General features: G+C 33.4%; 1 protein-coding gene across 1 annotated transcript in view; it reads left to right on the top strand.

Annotated features, from left to right (window-relative positions):
• The window catches only part of LOC149083512 (oxysterol-binding protein-related protein 11-like), a 29,466-nt gene extending 11,865 nt beyond the window's left edge, over positions 1-17,601 (top strand). Inside the window, exons 13-21 of the mRNA XM_089234027.1 lie at positions 513-598; positions 5,612-5,693; positions 7,348-7,501; positions 7,838-7,948; positions 10,565-10,725; positions 10,886-10,999; positions 13,821-13,988; positions 15,185-15,250; positions 16,556-17,601. Of these exons, the coding sequence (XP_089090153.1) occupies positions 513-598; positions 5,612-5,693; positions 7,348-7,501; positions 7,838-7,948; positions 10,565-10,725; positions 10,886-10,999; positions 13,821-13,988; positions 15,185-15,250; positions 16,556-16,627 (1,014 nt within the window). The 3' untranslated portion in view covers positions 16,628-17,601. The remainder of the gene's footprint in view (positions 1-512; positions 599-5,611; positions 5,694-7,347; positions 7,502-7,837; positions 7,949-10,564; positions 10,726-10,885; positions 11,000-13,820; positions 13,989-15,184; positions 15,251-16,555) is intronic.
• Positions 17,602-19,634: the final 2,033 nt, after the last annotated feature.

The following is a 19,634-nucleotide window of genomic DNA, read 5'->3' as shown; positions in this document are numbered from 1 at the left end:
CTTTTGTTGTAACTTTTCTAGAGGTGTTCCTAAAAACCGAGTGAATGATGTGTTGCAATAAAATTTTCTGATATGTATATTAGCATATTGCATTGCACCCCACTGAAGCCATAGTTGTGGTCAGCTAAAGTTGGTTTTCTGTGGTTCTCAACTTTGAGGCACGAATGTGAGCCGTTTTCCCAGTTATAAAGTCTCGCCACAGAGAGCAACAACAATACAATCATTCAATCATTGCACTTCATTCATAGTTTAAAAAAATTGGTGGCAGATGGCAGCACTACACATAACAAGCAATACACAGAAACAAGTTTCATGTCAGTTTCAATACATGTACCAATTCATTACTAGTTCCACAGAGAAATATGGATGAGGTGCATGTGTAGTTAAGTAGTAGTGTATTGCATTGAACAACTCACAAAATTTTAGTATAACTCATATTTCCTGGATTAATTTATCTTAGAGAAAGATGTTTTCATGGACTTAATTTTTTTTTTGATTGATTCATGTTGCAGGTAGTTTTGCCAAGCTTTATACTTGAACCCCGCTCATTGCTAGAGATGTTTGCAGATTTCATGAGGCACACAGACCTATTCACCAGGTTGGAAAGCTTATTTTTGTTTGTTTTTTTACCTTTTTCCAGAATTCATTCTTAGGTCTATGAAGTTCACCATAGATTTCACTTCTTAGCCTAGAATTTTGTCATAATGCCACCGATTCTAAAAGTGTTCTTTCTCATTTTTCATTGTTGATAACAAATGTGTAAATGTGTTAAATTTATACAATTCCTCACAATATTAAAATGTCTAATAAGTTAACCATATCAATTAGAAACTTTTATGTATAAGATATATAATACAAGTATAGATATAATTAATTGAGAGGGTTAAAGTCGGAGTGGTGTTTGCCAATAATTTTCATTTTGGGGAAAAGGTTTTATTAGAATTGTTTTCATAGTACAGTCGAATCCCATTTTAACAAATACCATTATAGCAAAAATCTTGTTTTAACAAACACTTTTCTAATCCCCTAAATAAGTTTACATAGAAATAATGCTAGGTAATCTGGAATTCCTTTATAACGAAGTGATTCTTCTGGTCTCTTGGCATTTGTTATAATGGATTCGACGGTACCATGTTAAGAATTTTATAATTTTGCAATTTATAGTAGTGAACTGAGGCTGAGACTAAGTTCATTTTTTCTCTTTCAGCAGTTTAGCACTTCAAGATTGCATTTCTGTACTTAAGTTAGAATTGGCTTGCATCACTCTGACTTTGACCCCCTTAATTAGCAATTGATCCAATACGTTTTTTACCCCCATACCTTTAGCTTTTTTTTTACTTTGAAATGCAGTGCAGCTTTGGTTTGTGAGCTTAATTTATTCTGTGAATGTGCTCATAATCTGAATCATTCTGTTATAGAATTAAACTATCTCATGTAAAATAATGTAAATTTGAATGATTTATTCTATAATTATTCATTCATATAAAATTGACTGATAAAAACAACATTTAATAAATAGAACAGTGCAATGATAGTATAATACAGTAAAACCTCGTTAAGTCGTCACTCTGGTTAAGTCGTCATTTTTCTTCAGACCCTTTCAGCTCTCATTGACCACAATGTTATTAAACCCTCGTTTACTCGTCGCTAATTTCGGTTAACTCGTCACTATGAAAAAGTTTGAGAAAGAGGAACAGACTATTTTTATGGCTCCCATTAAAAAAAAGCTTGTTAACAACATTGCCATATGCTTAAAAGTCACCATAAAATCCTATATACCCAAACGGACAGTTCAAGTAACGAAAGTTATGCTGGGGAAGTTCATTTGCCGACTAAGGTTTTTGGAACGTTGGGGACTGTTCAAGCTAGATCTCATTTCTTCCTGGGCTCCATTGGAAAAACTGGGCAAAACGCCCCCCCCCCCCCAAGGGGGAGGTGTAGGGCATCTCCGGCGAAACCAAAATTTATTGATATGTCAAAGATTACATAAAGGAAATCAAAATTTATGTAAATCAAAGAATCAAATTAATTAAGTTTAAGTCAAAGTGCAATGGGCACGGATAATAAATAATCATAGAAAGCATTTACTCTACTAATTTAGGGCTTCAAATTTAAACAAAATATCTTTGTTGAAAAAAATTAGACATTCTTTCCCAAGTTGAGGTCTTCTGTTTACTTTTCCCTGCTCAGGGCCCCTCCATCAAGTCAAAAGTGTTCGAGATTACTTTGTAGTTGCTGAACTACTGATGAAGAATTCAAACTACTGATGAAATCATGAACTACTGATGAAGAATTCAAACACTAAAATTAAATTTGATATATATGTAAAATTAATGGGCAATAGAGTTCTGTTATGAAGAAAAGCTACTTATTCAAACAGTTGCTTTGTTAGTATATAAATTAAAAATTACTAGTTTAAATCAAAGTGTACAGCATTTTAGCATTCCCAAATTTTTTATTAAGTTAACTTTATGGTCTATTATCATTTGACATTTCACCACAATAATTTAAGTAATAAGAGATAAAAAAGATGAAAAATTGCTATTATTTTTTCTTTCGCAATCTATAAATTTTATTAATATTGTTATTTTGATTCATACTTTAATAAATGTCATATTACTTTAAATTTATACGATTTTCATAACATTGCACATTAAAACTGACGGAACTTCGCTTAAGTCGTCATAATTTTTCGATAACTTGAGGTGACGACTTATCGAGGTTTTACTGTAAATAATACAATAACACCATAAAGTAAACATACAATACAATAATTTTGCAAATTTACCTATGATAAACAATGCGATAGAGAAGGACTATTGTTTAGGATGACTTACGGACTCATTGTTACCTGCTCACTCACCACAGTTTTTTTCTTTTTGTGGGACTTTGAAAAAGAGTCATTGCAGTGATTCTTGCTGTTGCTCCTTTTTAGAATTTAGCAAAAATTTGACAATTGCATCATCATTGGACTTCTACAGCTTTATTTAGATTGTTCCAGACTCTGCCACGAAGCTGGGCTGGAAGAGATCTCAGCAACGGGATAAGTCCAGTGGCAAAGTTCTGGCGTTCATTCATTCAGCTTTATTTAGATGGTTCTTTTCTACAAAAGTTTGCTCTGCTTAATATGGAAAATATTTTACACATTTCTCTTATCTTATTTGAACCAAGAGATTTCTCTTCATCCTCCTCAGACAAGATCATGCACATAAGGTCTCGCTGTTGCTCACAATGAGATCCATCAGTTTGTCTGTGTACAACTCTGACCATGTTCCTCCAATAATTCCAAGGATACAATCTCTTTGACCAGTAATGACTTCTGTTCTTCAGCTAATCCCTGAAAGTCACATTCAATGACACAATTAACCCATAGTTTTCTCCAAGCAGAATTGGGGGTGAAGAATTCTCTTGGTGATGATCTTGAGGCAATGTACGATGTAGAAACAGCTTTTTTCTAAAATTTTAAGAGGTTAAGGTTTGTTCTATTCAGTGAAGAATAGAATGAATTGCATCTCACTCGTTTATTGCGATGTTATTAAAAATATAGTGCTATTATTTATATATTTCTCGTATATTAAAATACTAGTTAACTGAATCACTCGTAAACCCAAGTTCTATTGTACACAAATGTAAATCTACTCAGTATGTGGTGCAACGTCATATATAAAATTTTTATTTACCTGCTGGATGTGGACAGTCCCTAGTGGTCACACTGTGTTTGTATTTGGGTGTGTGTTTCTTTGTTGTTTGTTGTGATGTATGTGTTATGTACAGTACACACAACTTTTAACCGAAGGATGGCGATATCGTGGGTTATATTTATTGTAAAAAAAAAGAAAGCCTTCTTCGTTTAAGATGTTCCATAAGTGTATTAAGTTCATTTTTTCTTAAGGGGTCATCTTGATGCTAAAACTAGATCCAACTTTTGAAAGTTCAATGGTAACCCCATTTTTTTCTTCCATATTTGGATTTAGAATCTCAATAAATGCCGAAATACCAAATTTCATCAATTTCGAACGAACAGTTATTGAAATGTAAATTATTGAAAAACGAATGACGTAATGTTAAACAGAAACATCTTGTTTTTGTGCATAATTGCTGAAGTAATTTAGCTATCTCATTAATTTTTATTTTACATGATGGATTCTAACGGGCCAAACATAGTTTTGTTATGAATTATTAAATCATTTTAAAAATTTGTGAATAGAAGCATACATTAATTTTTACTTCATTCCAATCGGCATAGTCGAAAACCCAACAGAATTAATTTTCATTCCAATCTGACCTCTATTTTGTGAGATATGAGTGATTATATGAAAATGACCACTTTAGGGACCATATACTAGATATAAATTTGAAACTCATTGAAAAATTTCTCATGACAAATTATGCGGAAATGTTTAAATATGAAGCTCATAACTTGAATGAAATGAGTAATTATTGTTTTAAGTATATGGTGATACGATAAATAAGTCATCCATCCAATTTTTTTTCAAACATTTTTTTTTCTTTTTAAAAATTCGAGTAAACAAATAAACAACGAAATTTTGAAATTTTTCACTATTTCAGAAATTTGTTTCATTCCTTAGACAATATTCATGAGCTGAAATGGTAAACATAATAACGTGCAAAGAATTCAAATTAATACCATACAATTAGATTGATATTAATATTTATGGAGATAATAATCAATAAATAACAGTTCTCCCAATAGCATAAATCATCTTAGTGTGCTCCAAGTTTAGGGTAGTGGCTATTGGTGGAGTCGTCTCTGCTAAAACCACAGTATTTCGTTTCATCCGTATTTTTTAGCATTATTAAAAATTGAGGAATTGCAAAATTAAACAAAATTGTAATATAAAATAGTGTGCAAATTCTTATATTTCTTTTCTGAATTGATGAAATTGTCGTCACAAACAATTGCTTTGTGACACATCGTTTGAAATAATTATGGTATAAATATTCACTCAATCATGGATATAAAGTCACTAAAACGAAGAGTAATGAAAAAAAGTTTGTTTTTCACCTCCATAAAATAAAAACTATTTTTTAGCAGCACTAAATCCAAGCACTCACGTATCATATGGAGTATTTATTGTTCGAAACTTGTTTGGTGTGTGTTTTTTACCCCTGCAATCAACCTTGAGAAATTCCGTTTCTCAACGTTGAGAGCATTCCCAAACACATTTTCACTCATCTCTCTTATTTTTATACTTATGGCGATGAAATTTTATTTTTAGGATAAGTGCAATGCGATAAATCAGATAAGATGGGGAAAAATAAGGGTTTACATTGAAAATTTAGAAGTTTGAACATAATCGGGTAGAAAATTACGAACCATAATTTTTGGTGGAAACCGCTTCATTCTACAACTTTTAGAACGCAAGATATCGCCATCGTTTGGTTAAAAGTTGTGCGTACTGTACATGCATGCTTTGAAAATTAAAAAATTAAAAATAAGAACAATCACAATCATTGGTCTTCAAAATCTCAGTCTCTAATTTTACAATAAATTATATTTCTACAGATTAATGATATTCAATGTTTATTCTTCTCTTATATATTTTTGAGTGAAAAATATGTTTCATGCCTTGATGTTTTGTGATCATAGGATAGAAGAGCAAGTAAACCCGGAAGAAAGAATGCTAGCTGTGCTTGAGTGGTACCTTACATCATTTCATGCTGCTAGAGAGGTAGGGTTTTTGTTGGTTTTCAACCATTTTTTAGTCACGAGCACTGTCTGTACCCATCATAAAAAAAACAGTACCCTTAACGGCAAGTTTGGCATACAAATGCATGTAATCGGAATGGTTTGAATCCTTGAATGAAATTTGTACAAGGTGTTCAATTGGACAGTTGATGAAGTGCTCACAAGCCAAAAATTATATATGAGCATCGAGCACTCTGGGTTCTTCAGGAAACACTGGTGCTCGTGAGCAATGGGCTGAAAATGCTTGATTTATGCAATTTTTCAATTCCTCGTATGGTGAAATATTTTGAAATAAGTTTTCTTTTTCTGTTTTAACACTTTTGCATGTGTACACATCATGCTTGTTTTTTATGATTAATACTAGAGCAGATCAAATACAAATGAAGCTTCTTGTAACAAAAAATATTGGTGGTGTTGAGTCAAGATTAGACGATTCCTAGTCAAAGAGCCAGGGTTGTGGTGAATGTCTACTGAATGCTTTGCTCCAAATTTGTGGCAGACATCTTCAGTGGAGATTGGCACAGAGCGAATGACATCTCAGCTGTCTAGAGTTTTCTTCGGGCCACAAAATATTAGGGTGTCGTAAAACTATACTGTATGTTGACTATACATTGCATCATGACTACCTGACAAAGCTTTTCTATGGAATTTCACGCATATATGTAGGAACACTTGCGTCATTGTGATAATCACAAGTGGAAGCATTTAAATGTGTTTGGTTTTTTTATACATACCAATGTCAAGCATGTAGTTCCAAAAAATACATGCATATCAAAAGTTTTACATGCCCAGATAACTTTAACCTAATTGGTTTACAGCTTGATAGGAGCACAATGCAGTTCATTATCGTCTATACTTACTATTATCAAATACTACACAACTTCATTAATCTCTAGACAACCAAGAAGATCTTATCCACTCAATTCCATGAAATAATAAAATAAATCATGTGCAAACAAAGCACTTTGTGCAAGTTCAGCTCCACATTTATCTACTTCCTTTTAGGATTACTAGTGAAAAGGAAGACAAAGGTGTTTCAATGTCAATTTCGACGGAGTCAAAAAATAATTTTTTGGTACCTTAACTTTTTAACAAACTATAAAAAAAGTTTTGTTTATATTTGATCTGTCAACATGTTTTTTTAAATGCATCGACTCCTTGGGATAGACTTTGTACAATGTAGTCAGCTACAGAAGTGTTGATACCCTCTCTTGGAAGTGTTTTTCATGCATCAAGAGAGATGAAATTCTTTAGATTAATTTTGCTTGTCTTTTTTGAAAAGGAAATATGATTGGAAAGGCTGTATATGCTATTTAACCCATATTTTGTTTTTAAAATTTAATCTCAATGTCATTAATAACTACTCTTAAGGTGTTGTCTGATAATTAAAAAAATATTCAAACACTTAATCATTCTAAATTCGAGTTCATGCAAAATTATGATTTTACATGGAAAATCACCAACACAAAATGAAAATTCTTTGAAGCTAGTTGCTGAAATTTTAGCTGAATTTTAAATATATTCAATATAGGGTGAAAACATTGCTGCTGGAATGGAAATGATTTTTAAAATTTGTCTATACTTTTTAGTTTTATTTTGTTCAAAATGTATTCATTTTTATCAATTATTCATTAAAGGTCATGGTTCCAAGGAAACCTTATAATCCAGTCTTAGGGGAGACATTCCGTTGTTCTTGGAAAGTTCCAAGACAGCATGAAAATGGCAGGATGGCAACCAGTGATGTAGACAGGGTTACCTTTGTTGCTGAGCAAGTCTCGCACCATCCACCTGGTAAATGAAGAATTATTTTTTAAATTTTCAACCATTTCATCGCCATTTATTTGTTTTCTTAATTGTGATGCCAGTATTGAAAATAAATGTAAATTGACATCACATATTGCTGAATTTTTTCTCTTAATTAATGTGCAAAAACTGGGTTTTCAATATCAATTCTATTTTCACTCGTTTAATATGTAGTGCATGTATTTATTTAGTGGACTGTACTGTTTTACAATTCCTTAATCCTGAATTCCTATTCACACCAAGTTGTAGAAGATAATTTTTTTTGTCAAATATTGTCTTATGTTATTAAATGGTTAATTATTTGCTCTATATTCAATATTCTAGTGTCTGCTTTCTATGTCGAATGCAGTGAAAGAAATATGGCCATGAATGGACATATCTCAGTCAAATCAAATTTCTTAACCTCATATATTGGTGTGACTTTCAATGGAGAAGGTAAGTTCGTGTTTTCCTTCTTGCAGAAGTGTGTTATAGAATTGAAATAAGAAGTACAGTAAAGCTTCAAATTATGACTAATTTGGTTTAGAAGAGTTTTGCAAGATGTGCAACAATTTTTAACAAATTTTGACTCTATTAATGAACTAAGATGAGCAAAAAAGTTTTGCCGATTTTGACTTGATTTAGTGGGATATTTCTCATGATATGAGTACTATGTATGCTAAATAAATCCAAGGTTTACTGTATTTGAACTGCATTGTGTAAGCATTGTTTATTGCAGAATCAGAATATTTTAGAAATAATTTGCAAAGAAAGAGCCATGACTTGTTTCCCAATAAATGTAGCAAAATAGTTTTTCCATGGTGATTTTTTTTTTATCTTGTAAATTCTAACTCTTACTCAACCAGATTTTGTCTAAACTGTGATTGACCTTCGCACCATCCCAATTAGGCTGGTTAAAAAAGTTTCTCTGTATTCAAAATGCTAGTTTTCTATAGTAAGCTGTCTGTACTAAATAGAATGTTTTGCAGATGATTTTTTAAAATAACCACGTAGATTGCCTAATTCAAATCTTGATAAGTTTTCAGTTCATGCATAAATACAGTGAAATCTTGCTACAACGATACTCTATATAGCAATAAATCCCTCAATACATTTTCAAATCTTGTTTGGAATTGTCTATAGTCTAATGTCAAGCGCCTCTTGATACAACAATGCCCTTTACCACATCAACCCCTCTATAAAAATATTTTTTAGGAGATTTTGAGACCAATTATATTTTTTTGTTTTTCTTCAATATATTTTTAAAGTCGTCACATATTTTTGTTCCGAGGATGTTTGATAATGTTAGTATTTGGTACCACACCCAGTGTTATCTCAAAAATTAATTTTGAAGAGTAGCCTAATTTAACCTCTGTCAATTTTTATAATTTTATATTTATTATATGAAATTTTATATTTATTTAAAAAACACAGAAATAACTCTATATAAAAAATGATAATAATCAGGGCTGGGTAGCCTAGGCCGATAAGATACTTGCCTAAAGTACCAAACGATTTTTTTTGAGAAACGCGAGTTTGCTACCCGGTTCGTTCTTTTCCAAAACTTTTCTGTTGCAGGGGTACAATAGAAATGCCCATGTCACCACAGAAAAAGTTTGCTACTGCAGGGAGGCCCACGCCAAGGGGGTTAGCTCACCAAACTTTCGGTGAGTACATAAAATAAAGCTGCCATTCAGAATCTGCAGTAAATTGTAGGTCTCTGTCTAATTAGCCCTTGTGTGCAGAAAATGACCATGGTGCAACAAAAAATGATCAATTAAAGATAATCACCTAAAATTTGATGGAGGTAATTTCACATCTCAGTGAAATTGAATTTTGATATATATTGCAATGTACTATTGCATATCCAGGTTTCGATATCAAAAAAATGTAAACAGACAACAAAATGAAATGAGAACGATTCTTTTCACAATGGATCGTTTATTCAAAGTTAAACAATTAAACATTCTTACAATTATTAATCAATTTCCTTTCGATTTTCCAATTCTACTCACAAGATGAGAACATTTTAGTTAAGGTTCAAGTTAACATCTATCTGGTATGGCCAGAAATAAAATGAATAGTTAATCAGTTGATCATTACATGTTAAACTAAAGAACTTTCAGCCGACGGCTGAGGATTAGTAAAAAATACTAGTCGTTAATTCAAAACCAATTCATATGGGAGAAGTAGTGATCAATTTGCAGGCAGCAGGGATATTTATATAACTGGTTGATATTTTAGGACCGACTGTCTTACTTGCACCTTCTGTCTTTACATGAAAATATTGACGTAATATTCTAAATTTGCATAATTCCACATCATAAACATTTTTACAACAAAATTATTTTGGAATGGCAACAGGAATAACATCAAATGGGGGAGCTGATCAGGTTCACCCATTAAATCTATTACATTGTGAAAATATTGTCAACAAGTGAAAAATCTTGGGCAGAGGTCTGCGCCCAACCACCCAGAGAACAAAGTGAGTATAATTATATAATTTAATTCAGTTATTCATAGTATAATATTGCTCATCAGCCATAGTCACTAATCATGTGGTTGATCACGACCATATTAAGGCCGATCATCAGGCCCGCTCATCAGTTCATAACAGGTACTGTTGCAGCATGAATCATGCATCTAGATGTGTATTGGCGAAAGTGTTGAAGTTTTTGGTATCACTCCTTTTTTGTGGGATACACCAAAATGTATTGCAATAAACTGCTCTACGGGAGCAATACACACATACATCTGAATTTTGTTTATCAACTAATCAATAATCAATAAGAAAATTTCGCTGTGAATGAATACTCAGACACACATTTTTTTATGGTACTAACAATATCAATTTAGAAAAGATGTCAACAGCAGCATATAAGTTTGATGGCTTATGATGATAATGTCACCTCTCGATATAACGATAATCCCTCTACAACAATTTTTTTTTCTTGGTCCGCAGAATATCATTATATGGAGGTTTTTTTTGTATTCTGTTTTCCAGCAGAGATATAAGTTTGTTAATGATTGTTGTTAAAGTATCACTGTGTCTGGTGACACTTTTTTTTACAGTGAAGCTGCAGCTTCTGAATTTGAATGAAGTTTACATCTTTACTTTACCCTGTGCTTATATTCGTAACTTACTTGCTGTGCCTTGGATTGAAATTGGTGGTAGAGTTTCAGTGACATGCTCAGCTACTGACTACAGTGCCTTCATTACTTTCATAACTAAGGTTAGTACTAAATCAGAGTGAAATAAATTTTTAATTTCGAACAACTATACAGCTGAGCCCACATAAATGGCAGCGCAGAGTCTGGTTGTCAATTTTTCTATATTTCCATTGAGTTATTTTTCTGTCAAATTTCATTTTTGGATTCACAATTGCATTGCAGCCTCATCCATCAGCGACTCCGAATCAAATAGCGGGTGAAATCCGTCATGGTGAAGAACTAGTCCATCGTTTCAATGGAGAGTGGAATGGTGCAATCAACTTCCATCCAATTGATGTAAGTAAATTAAAATTAAATTCTAAGAAATTGTTGATTTTGTAATAGAAGATAGCATTTTGAACCAACCATGTATTGCAATAAGAATACAATGATACCTCTGCTAACGAATGCCTTGTCTTGTGAATTTCTCAACTAACAAGGATTGTTTTTGCAATTTTTCTGCCTCATCTAATGAATACAGATTTGGCTAACAACATTTCTAATTATATGGATGCACGCCCTACTATAAAACAGTTGTGTCATGAGCTGAATTTTAGCTTCAATCATCATCACATTTTACTATCACCCGAGCCTGATTATCTCGTCTCAAAATATTTTTTTAGATGTACCCCCACTTTTCTTTCTGAAAGTTTCTAAACCATTTCATGTTACAGATTCAGCTAATAGAAAATTCATTGAAAAAATGAAAAAAGAGTGAGTTTTCAGAGCAGACATTCTTTCAGTACAATACTCTTATCAAGCTGAACAGTCTGGACATTTTAGGAGAACTTATCTTTTCTGTCTACATATATTAGACACAGAAATGATCTGGCAAAATCACAAATGGATGGGGAAACCTATGAACTTGAATGGATGATGTCAACACCAGCTTTAGTCTACTAAATTACCTGCTTTAGTAGACTAAAGCTAGTGTTGGTTGTGTACTTAGAGTAAAGTAGAAACATTTTTCAGTATATCATCTTGTTAATTTTCATTTATCCAATTTTGAACCAATTCATTTTAGCCTTCAATCAGTTTTTGTCATTTTTTTATAGTGCCTCTTGGTGTTTTAAAGAACTTATGTTTGAATTTTGGGCAGTACCTGGAATGAATCAAACAATTTTCTATAGAAACCTATGGGAAATTGCGATTCAGCTAATGAAGATTTTGGTTTCTTCACTCGACTCTGGAACAAATGATCTTCGTTAGCCGAGATCTTACTGTATAGTGATTCCTCTATGATTGGCAACCCCATAGGACAATGGTATTCCCCATGAATTTCAACAACCCCATTGAATTTCAATTACTAAACTTATGCAAACCAGCTGAATCCCACCTGTGGGGTAAATTTTCTGATTAGAAATTTTTCCCCATAAGTTAGTTCATCGCTCTTGAGAGGGCAAAGCTTGCAGAAACTCAGTTTTCTTTGTTACATTGGCTAACAGCAGTAAATCTGAATGGTAACGAGGCATTTAATGTAATGTATTTGACTAGTAATTTGAAGTGTTATTCAAAAGAGTATTTTTGGCTATATACCGTATATACTCGTGTATAAGCCGACTCGTATATAAGCCAAACCCCCCCCCCCCCCCCACTTCTGGACTACCAAAATCGCAATAAACTAAAAAAAACCCGTGTATAAGCCGACCCCAAAAAATCTGTGCATTTTAGAGAAAAAAATTCTTATATTTTCATGCAAAATCAATAGCTTGCTGAAATTTACAATAGAACATGATTCAAACTTTTTAATCCATTTCTTCTGAGTCTCCAAGCTCATCGTAATCTATCAGATCATCATAGGGGGTGCGGCATCTTTGTTTTTATCTTCATCTTGGCTGTCTTATCACCATTGTCCCTTTCAAAGAGGATATCTTCAGTTCCATCCATCGCATTGCTGATGCAGCCCTTTTCGAAGGACCGGATGATAATTTCGGCTGAAACAGAATTCCACGCCACCCATTGGTACACTAGCCCAATGTCAGGTTTCTTCAAGGCACAACTTTTTGCAGTTTCTTTATCATCAGAACTCATCCATTCGCTCACAAATTCCTCAAATAGTCTTTGAGAGGCTTGCTGATGCTGACATCTAAAGGCTGTAAAGTCGACGTTAGCCCACCTGGTATCAAAGTCAATGATGTTTTCAATTTCTTTGCCTCGGGCTTGACATTATCGGTTCTTTGGGGTTTGAACATATTATACACTAATAATGCCAGTTTCTCGAACACTGCTACAAAAATAACTACTGATTGCGGAGGTTGATATTTTCTTATCAAAAACTGACCCGAGTATAAGCTGGCCCCTCCACTTGAGGAATAAATTTTTCCACAAAAAAAATTTGGCTTATACACGAGTATATACGGTACTTGAAAAAAAATTCTAATATAATCTAATGCCACACTCTGGAGTTGTTTTATTATGCAGGAGGGGGTCCTCAAACTTAAATGACAGTTGGGTTCCTTTCCTATGGTGATCATGTATCCAAAATGCCCTCATAGCAATAATGATATAAATTTGGTGAATTTTTCAGTTCTTTTTAATCATCGAATAAGCTCAGTATCAGTATCCTAGCCTCAATTTGATGTTTTTCATAATTTTTGGTGATGCTTCTGAGAGCTGCAATGTACACTTTGAGAACCATTGCCACTGAACCGTACACATGCACCTCATAAACATTCCTCTGGGGGCATGGTATATGCCTGTTGTTTAATATATTCGTGATATTAGAGTTGTACATGTTAGAGAAGTGCTGTCGTCTGTCTTACATATTGGAAATGAAAGTGGCAAATGTCTGAATCACTGCAGATTTGAGAACCTCTGCAATAAATTACTGTATTTTAACATGTATAAGGAACCCGTATTTTGAGAAATATTATGTCCTAAAAATAGGGGATTTCTTATATGTGGATATTGAAAAATATCCTTTATAAAAACTTTTCCAAATTTTAAGCCCAAAAAATCAGGGGGTTCCTTAATCACATTAAAATACCATAAGTGGAGAAAAATATTGCCTGAGAATGAGGATCTAATTGCATGACATGTTGAAAAGCGAGGTTCACAAAATGATTTTTAAAAACTGCTTCTGTCAATTGTGATATCAAATGTTTTGTATCATCAACAGGAGTCAAAAAGTTCCAAAGTGATAGATGTCACCCAACTAATGAGGCATAAGAAGCATATAAGGCCATTGGACCAACAAGATGCTTATGAATCACGGAAGCTTTGGTTCAATGTGACAAAAGCGTTACAACAGGGAGACTACGTAAAAGCTGGGCAAGAGAAACAACAGGTAGGGGGAAAAAAGTGCTTGTAGATAAATATCATAGAGTGAAAGACGTAATATTTTGTATTGTATTATATCAGACTGCATGCAATGATCAAACATCAATAGGCTGTTGCATACATTGTTAGTATGGGGACGGAAAGTTTTTGAGCTGTTCAGCTATAATGAATGAGTAAACTCATTGAACTCAATATTTTTCCTGTCATTGATATAGTTGTGAGTGTTTGTTGCAGTGTTTATTTACTCATCAGAGTAATGGAGAAGTAATGGAAAAATCAGAGTCAAACATCCATAATTCTATTTTTTTATTCATTATTCAGCACGAATTTTCAATTATCAATATTTCTCTCCTGAAAACTTTGGTATCGTTTCTGTGTATTTTTCTTGATTTAAGCATGTTCAAGTGATATTAAATGACTAATTTTTTCAAAGATGTTTTACCTCTTGATCGTTTCACTGATCCACATTATAAATGACACAGTAGAAATCATTAAACCCTCTGTAAAATGTCACATCTTTTTCCAAAAAGCAGACTTTTTTCTGATTTTGTGGAAGCGATAGTGCCTTTCCAATAATCCCTTGACAATTCTAGGTTGTGGTGTCGCAGGGAATTTTTCTCCAATAGTGTTGCTAATAAATGGAATGGTTTGTGTGCCCCAGTTGTAGTAAATTTTAACACGCTTGACACATTTAAAAAGAAATGCGATAAACATTGGGTAATACGATAAATGTTGGGGTGAATCAAGAAGCTATTCATACTTAGAACAAGACAACCCTGAATATTTTTTATAGGCATTGTATAATATTTTATCATGTATATATAGTTTTTATAATTGCATTTTTAATTGGGTTGCTGTATTTTTGAAATATGACAGTCATATATGTTATGGGCATTTTTCTTGTTGTGACCTTGTATTTCCTCCAAATTCTGAGAACAGTAAAACAGAGAAAGAGAAAATACTATATCTCTTTCTATTATTTATACTGCATGCATATTCCTATACTGCCCTAAGGGGAAGGGGGGGAGATCTCTCTCTTATATATAGGTTTTTTGAAAAGGTCTAAATAATACATAATTTTCATAGTATTCAAAATATCTTCCCTTCTCGTTACCTCTTTCTAAGTAAAATCAACTTCCATCTGGGTATTTTTTGTTAAATACTCATCATACTTCATTTTTTGTTTTTTCTCCTTCAATGTAGGTTGAAGATGAACAAAGATTAGAAGAAAAGAGAAGATCAGAAATGAGACAGCAGCATCATGGCACAGTAAGCAACAACTCTCATTTTATCTTTCTATCTCGATTTTAATCAAAGAATACTGAGATTGATATATACACTACAAAAAAAAATATTGGAATACAGTGTCAGATCTGCTGTAACAAACTTCAAGTGATTGAACATTTGATTCCAGTAGTGTCTGAACACAGGGATAGTGTTGGTTCTGATGCACCGACAGCATTTTGTGGCACAGGGCATTCAGCTAATAGTTCTAATTTATTTTTTAGAAAAATTAAAAAACAAATACACTTCTATTCAGTAGCATGTACAGGATTTTCTCAAGAAGGAGGGGCTCTTTATTTGTCTCAGAGGAGTATTTTTTTAACTTTTTTAGTGTAAATAAAGCATTTCATCAGGTACAATTGAAATTTTTTCCATGATAAATGGAAACTTTACATATCTTTAATAATTTTTTTGGCAATGACCTATACTCCTATACTGTGGATCCTGTATTTTTATCAAGGATGGCAGCCTTTTATGGTCAACCCCACCGACACCGCAGTGGTGGTCGGCTGAAGTTGGTTTCCTATGGTTCCCAACTTCATGGCGCAAATGCGAGCCGATCTCCCCATTAAAAAGTCTCGCCACAGAGAGCAACACGCCTACAACGATAAATTATTCAATCATTACACTTCACTCACAGTTAGAAAAACTGGTGGGAGATGGCAGCACGACACAACAAGCATTACACAGAAACAAACTTCACGTCAGGTTTCACTACACGTACACACACATTCCCGCATGTACCAATTCGTTAGAGGTTCCGCAGAGGAATATGGACGAGGAGCATATGTGGTTTAGTAGTAGTAGCCTTTTATGGTCAGCCTAGGTATAAATCATATTGATACTTCGCTAACAAAACACTTTTCACAGGTCAGGTGGAAGCCTGCATCCTCGGTATGGACTATTGTCATTTTCGTAAAGCAGGAATGTTGCGAAATCTTCACGTTGTTATCTGACAAAACAAAAGAAAACTTTACTTATAACAAAATGTCCATTGAAAAATTACAATTCTTCCAGCTATCATGTGCTCTTATTATAACAGAATTTGACTGTATATCTTGGAAACCTTTTTCAATCTGTAAGCACTTGGCCCCATCTCAAAATTGTGTGCTGTTGAACCCAATTTTGAAATCTCACTGTGTTTATTTATTTATATAATATTGTTGGCCCTAGGCCTATACAAGAGAATGCGATTGAATGAGAAATAGGTAGTGTTAATTAAATGCGGGAAATTTTTGAAATTGAATTTTCCTTGATGCATCACTTGACGTGAAATTTTCCTTTTTTTAGCTCTTCCATTTGGTTGATGGATTTTGGAGGTACAAATACCCATTAAATGCAGAGATCGGCAGCAGCGGATAGACGAGTCAAATATGAGAGTGTTTTTCAAGGAAGCAGGGTAAATAAATATCCATTTGTTTTTTTTTCTCCTCTTCTAGGCCATCTTCATGAAAGGACAATCATCGCAAAACATCACCTATCATTTACTCGAGATGAAACAAGAACAACCTTTGCTTGTCACCTTTTGTAAAAAAAATCTGAATCTTTATTACACTTTTTATGCCAACTCTAGTTTGCTGAAAGTTCATAATATCGGTTGAAATCAAATTAAAAAACTATCTTTCAATGAAATTGATTTCTTCACCTTATTCATCGTGAACAAAATTTCTACCTGCTCCAATGTTTCTCTAATGCCATTTACTTATACTACTTCTACATTATATGCTCGTTATACACTTAGTTTATGTAGAAATGTTTTTATTTACTCAGAGATTTCATGGATTAATTACAATCAAGTTTTCATCAAGTTGTCACTGAACTCCATGAAGCAACTTGTAGAGAAAAGATTTTAATTGTAGAGTAAATGAATGAAAACGTTAGCATTCTGGTAAAAATTTTGTTGTATGAAAGTCTGTTATGTAGAGACTACTTATACAGTCAAACCTTGTTATGGGGGATCACTCTTGGGAGTGCAAAAATGTAATTTCGTAAATGGACTGGCCCATTTTTTTTTCAAGCCAATCAATATAGAATATAGGAGCAACAAATTCGGTAGGACCCATGGACAGTTGGTACATCAAAGAGACTTGAGTTCCATCTCTTGGATTTTGTCCACGACTATGGAGGCCTCAAGAGAAGAGGGTGACCTCTCACAAAAATGAGGTTTGGATGAAACAAGTAAATTTGCTAAGTAAAGTTGCCTGGGCCAACACCACCTATAGCACAAGGCATCCGCATGAAGCTTTTGACGTAAATGAAGAAGGGCATTTATTTTATTGCCTTTGGATATATTGTAAAAAAGGTAAAGATATCGCATGCGTTGGCCAATTTGGTCTCCAAAACCTTACAGCATACTCCAGTCCAAGACGAGCTAAGCCTCGAAAAAGTGGAAGAATGACTTTAGGAGAACGCGAAGAGACCTTTTTGAAAATGAGACCAAGCATTCTATTCGCTCATTTTCAAAAAGGTCTTTTCGTGGGTGTTTGCCTGAAGGCCCATGACACAGTCCCGATATGCAGGCATAACCTTTTTGAAGATACAGATTATCAGGAGTTAATAACATTAAAACACCATAGAGAACAATTGGAATTTTCTAAAAATGAACTTGGTGAACATATCGACATTTTATGTGGATGACTTCCCCACCAATGTTTGACTGTATCAATATACAGAAGGCTGGTGGCACGAGGCATATGCAACAAATTTTGCACCACTGGCAGGGCATCTCAATAAATTCTGGAGGTGGGAGCGCTTGACCCATTATTTTATTTATTTTTGGGACTAATCAATATTTAAAATGGTATTACAAAAATGTAGAAAATGCTAATCGTGCCAAATCAATGAAAAAAAAATTATTCCGAAATCAATAAAAATTGAGAATTGATCAAAGAAATGATTTCAAAATCTAAACTCTGAACACCCTTCTCCCATTGGCCTTACCATTAATCTGCCACTGTTAACTGAGGCACAAACAAATTAATTATTCAATTAACTAAACGTGCATTAAATGTTTCATTTTGGCCCCAGCTACTTAACAATTCGCTAGCTTCATCTTATGAATATTACAGAGGGCAACAGAGAAAATTATTTTTCACTTGAAGCCGTAAAATGCTTTAACCTGGTTTTAATATATGTGTTGATTTAAATATCTAGCTTTCTTGATGGAATGTCTGTTTATCATGCTCTTCTCAGGCTCTGTTATGAGTATCATGCATTTTGTATGATTAAGCGAGCGGTACATAAACGGAAAAAAGTATTGTACTGCATTATTATGTATCGATCAAATGTAAAACCGTCTGTTAAAATTTATCTGTATCATTACCTCTATCCTTTATCATTACATTATCTATTGTACAGATGTGTGTGCTTATGCCTGAAATGCATTAAGACAGGGCTTGACTTATCTGGGTTGCCATGGCAACTAGAAAATTAATATTGACGCCTAACATTTTTCTATGTGTGGTTGCTAAATCAGACTTCAAAGGGCAACACAAAATATTCTAAATCAATCATATCTGTCGACACAGAAAAATGGTCATGATGTTTTTAAAGTCAAAAGAAACATTATTTTTGACTGTGTTTCTCAAAAAAAATGTGACTCCCAAAAATGTAGCTACTTTACCAAACACCAATTCTGGCCTTGACTTGCCCTCAATATTGCCACTTTCCCTTGTCACCCCTTTTGTGAAGCAAAAGCATTCATTTCTGGATAGAGCTCATGCTCATAGCTACTACCAGGGCTTGACATCACTTAGATCACTATTGTGACTTAAAAATTTGTTTCTACATTGTATTTTGTTATTTATATCATGTAAAAGATTGGCATTGGTAATACAGTCAAACCTCTCTTTCTCAAAACTGACAGGACTGAAAATTTTTTCAAGATTTAGAGTTTTTTAAGTAAGAAAGGAAAAATGCATGCACACCCAAATTGTGCGAAAGTGTTAATGTACAAAAACAAATACTAAATTTTACTATATACGAGTTAAATTTTTTTTAAAGTTGAAACACCAAATGTGTGCAAATATACCAAAATACATTTGATTTTTTTTTTCAATTCAATTATCATTTAGATACCTTATTCTAAACAATATGTAAGCTTAGGTTGGTGCATATTTTTGCTATTTAAGCCACAAAGTGTCATTGCGACTGATACATTTCATTCCCAGATTCTTAACATATTCAAACCATGCAGACAACAAAAGGACATGGGAGAAATCGGTTTTCCAATATGAAACATTTATTATCACATACAAGACTATCAATTAACATCAATTCAGTTTTTCCTCTCAACACGATTTTTAGAGCTTGTTGTAGAATTAATGATGTTCCAGACTCTGCCACGAACCTGGGCTGGAAGAAATCTCGG

Source organism: Pholcus phalangioides, unplaced genomic scaffold (assembly GCF_987345545.1).
Source record: "Pholcus phalangioides strain wild (caught in Gottingen) unplaced genomic scaffold, Ppha-v1.0 ptg000008l_1, whole genome shotgun sequence".
In the NCBI taxonomy this organism is placed as follows: Eukaryota; Metazoa; Arthropoda; class Arachnida; order Araneae; family Pholcidae; genus Pholcus; species Pholcus phalangioides.
Note: the sequence above shows the minus strand (reverse complement) of the source record. Positions and strands in the feature narration are given on the sequence as shown.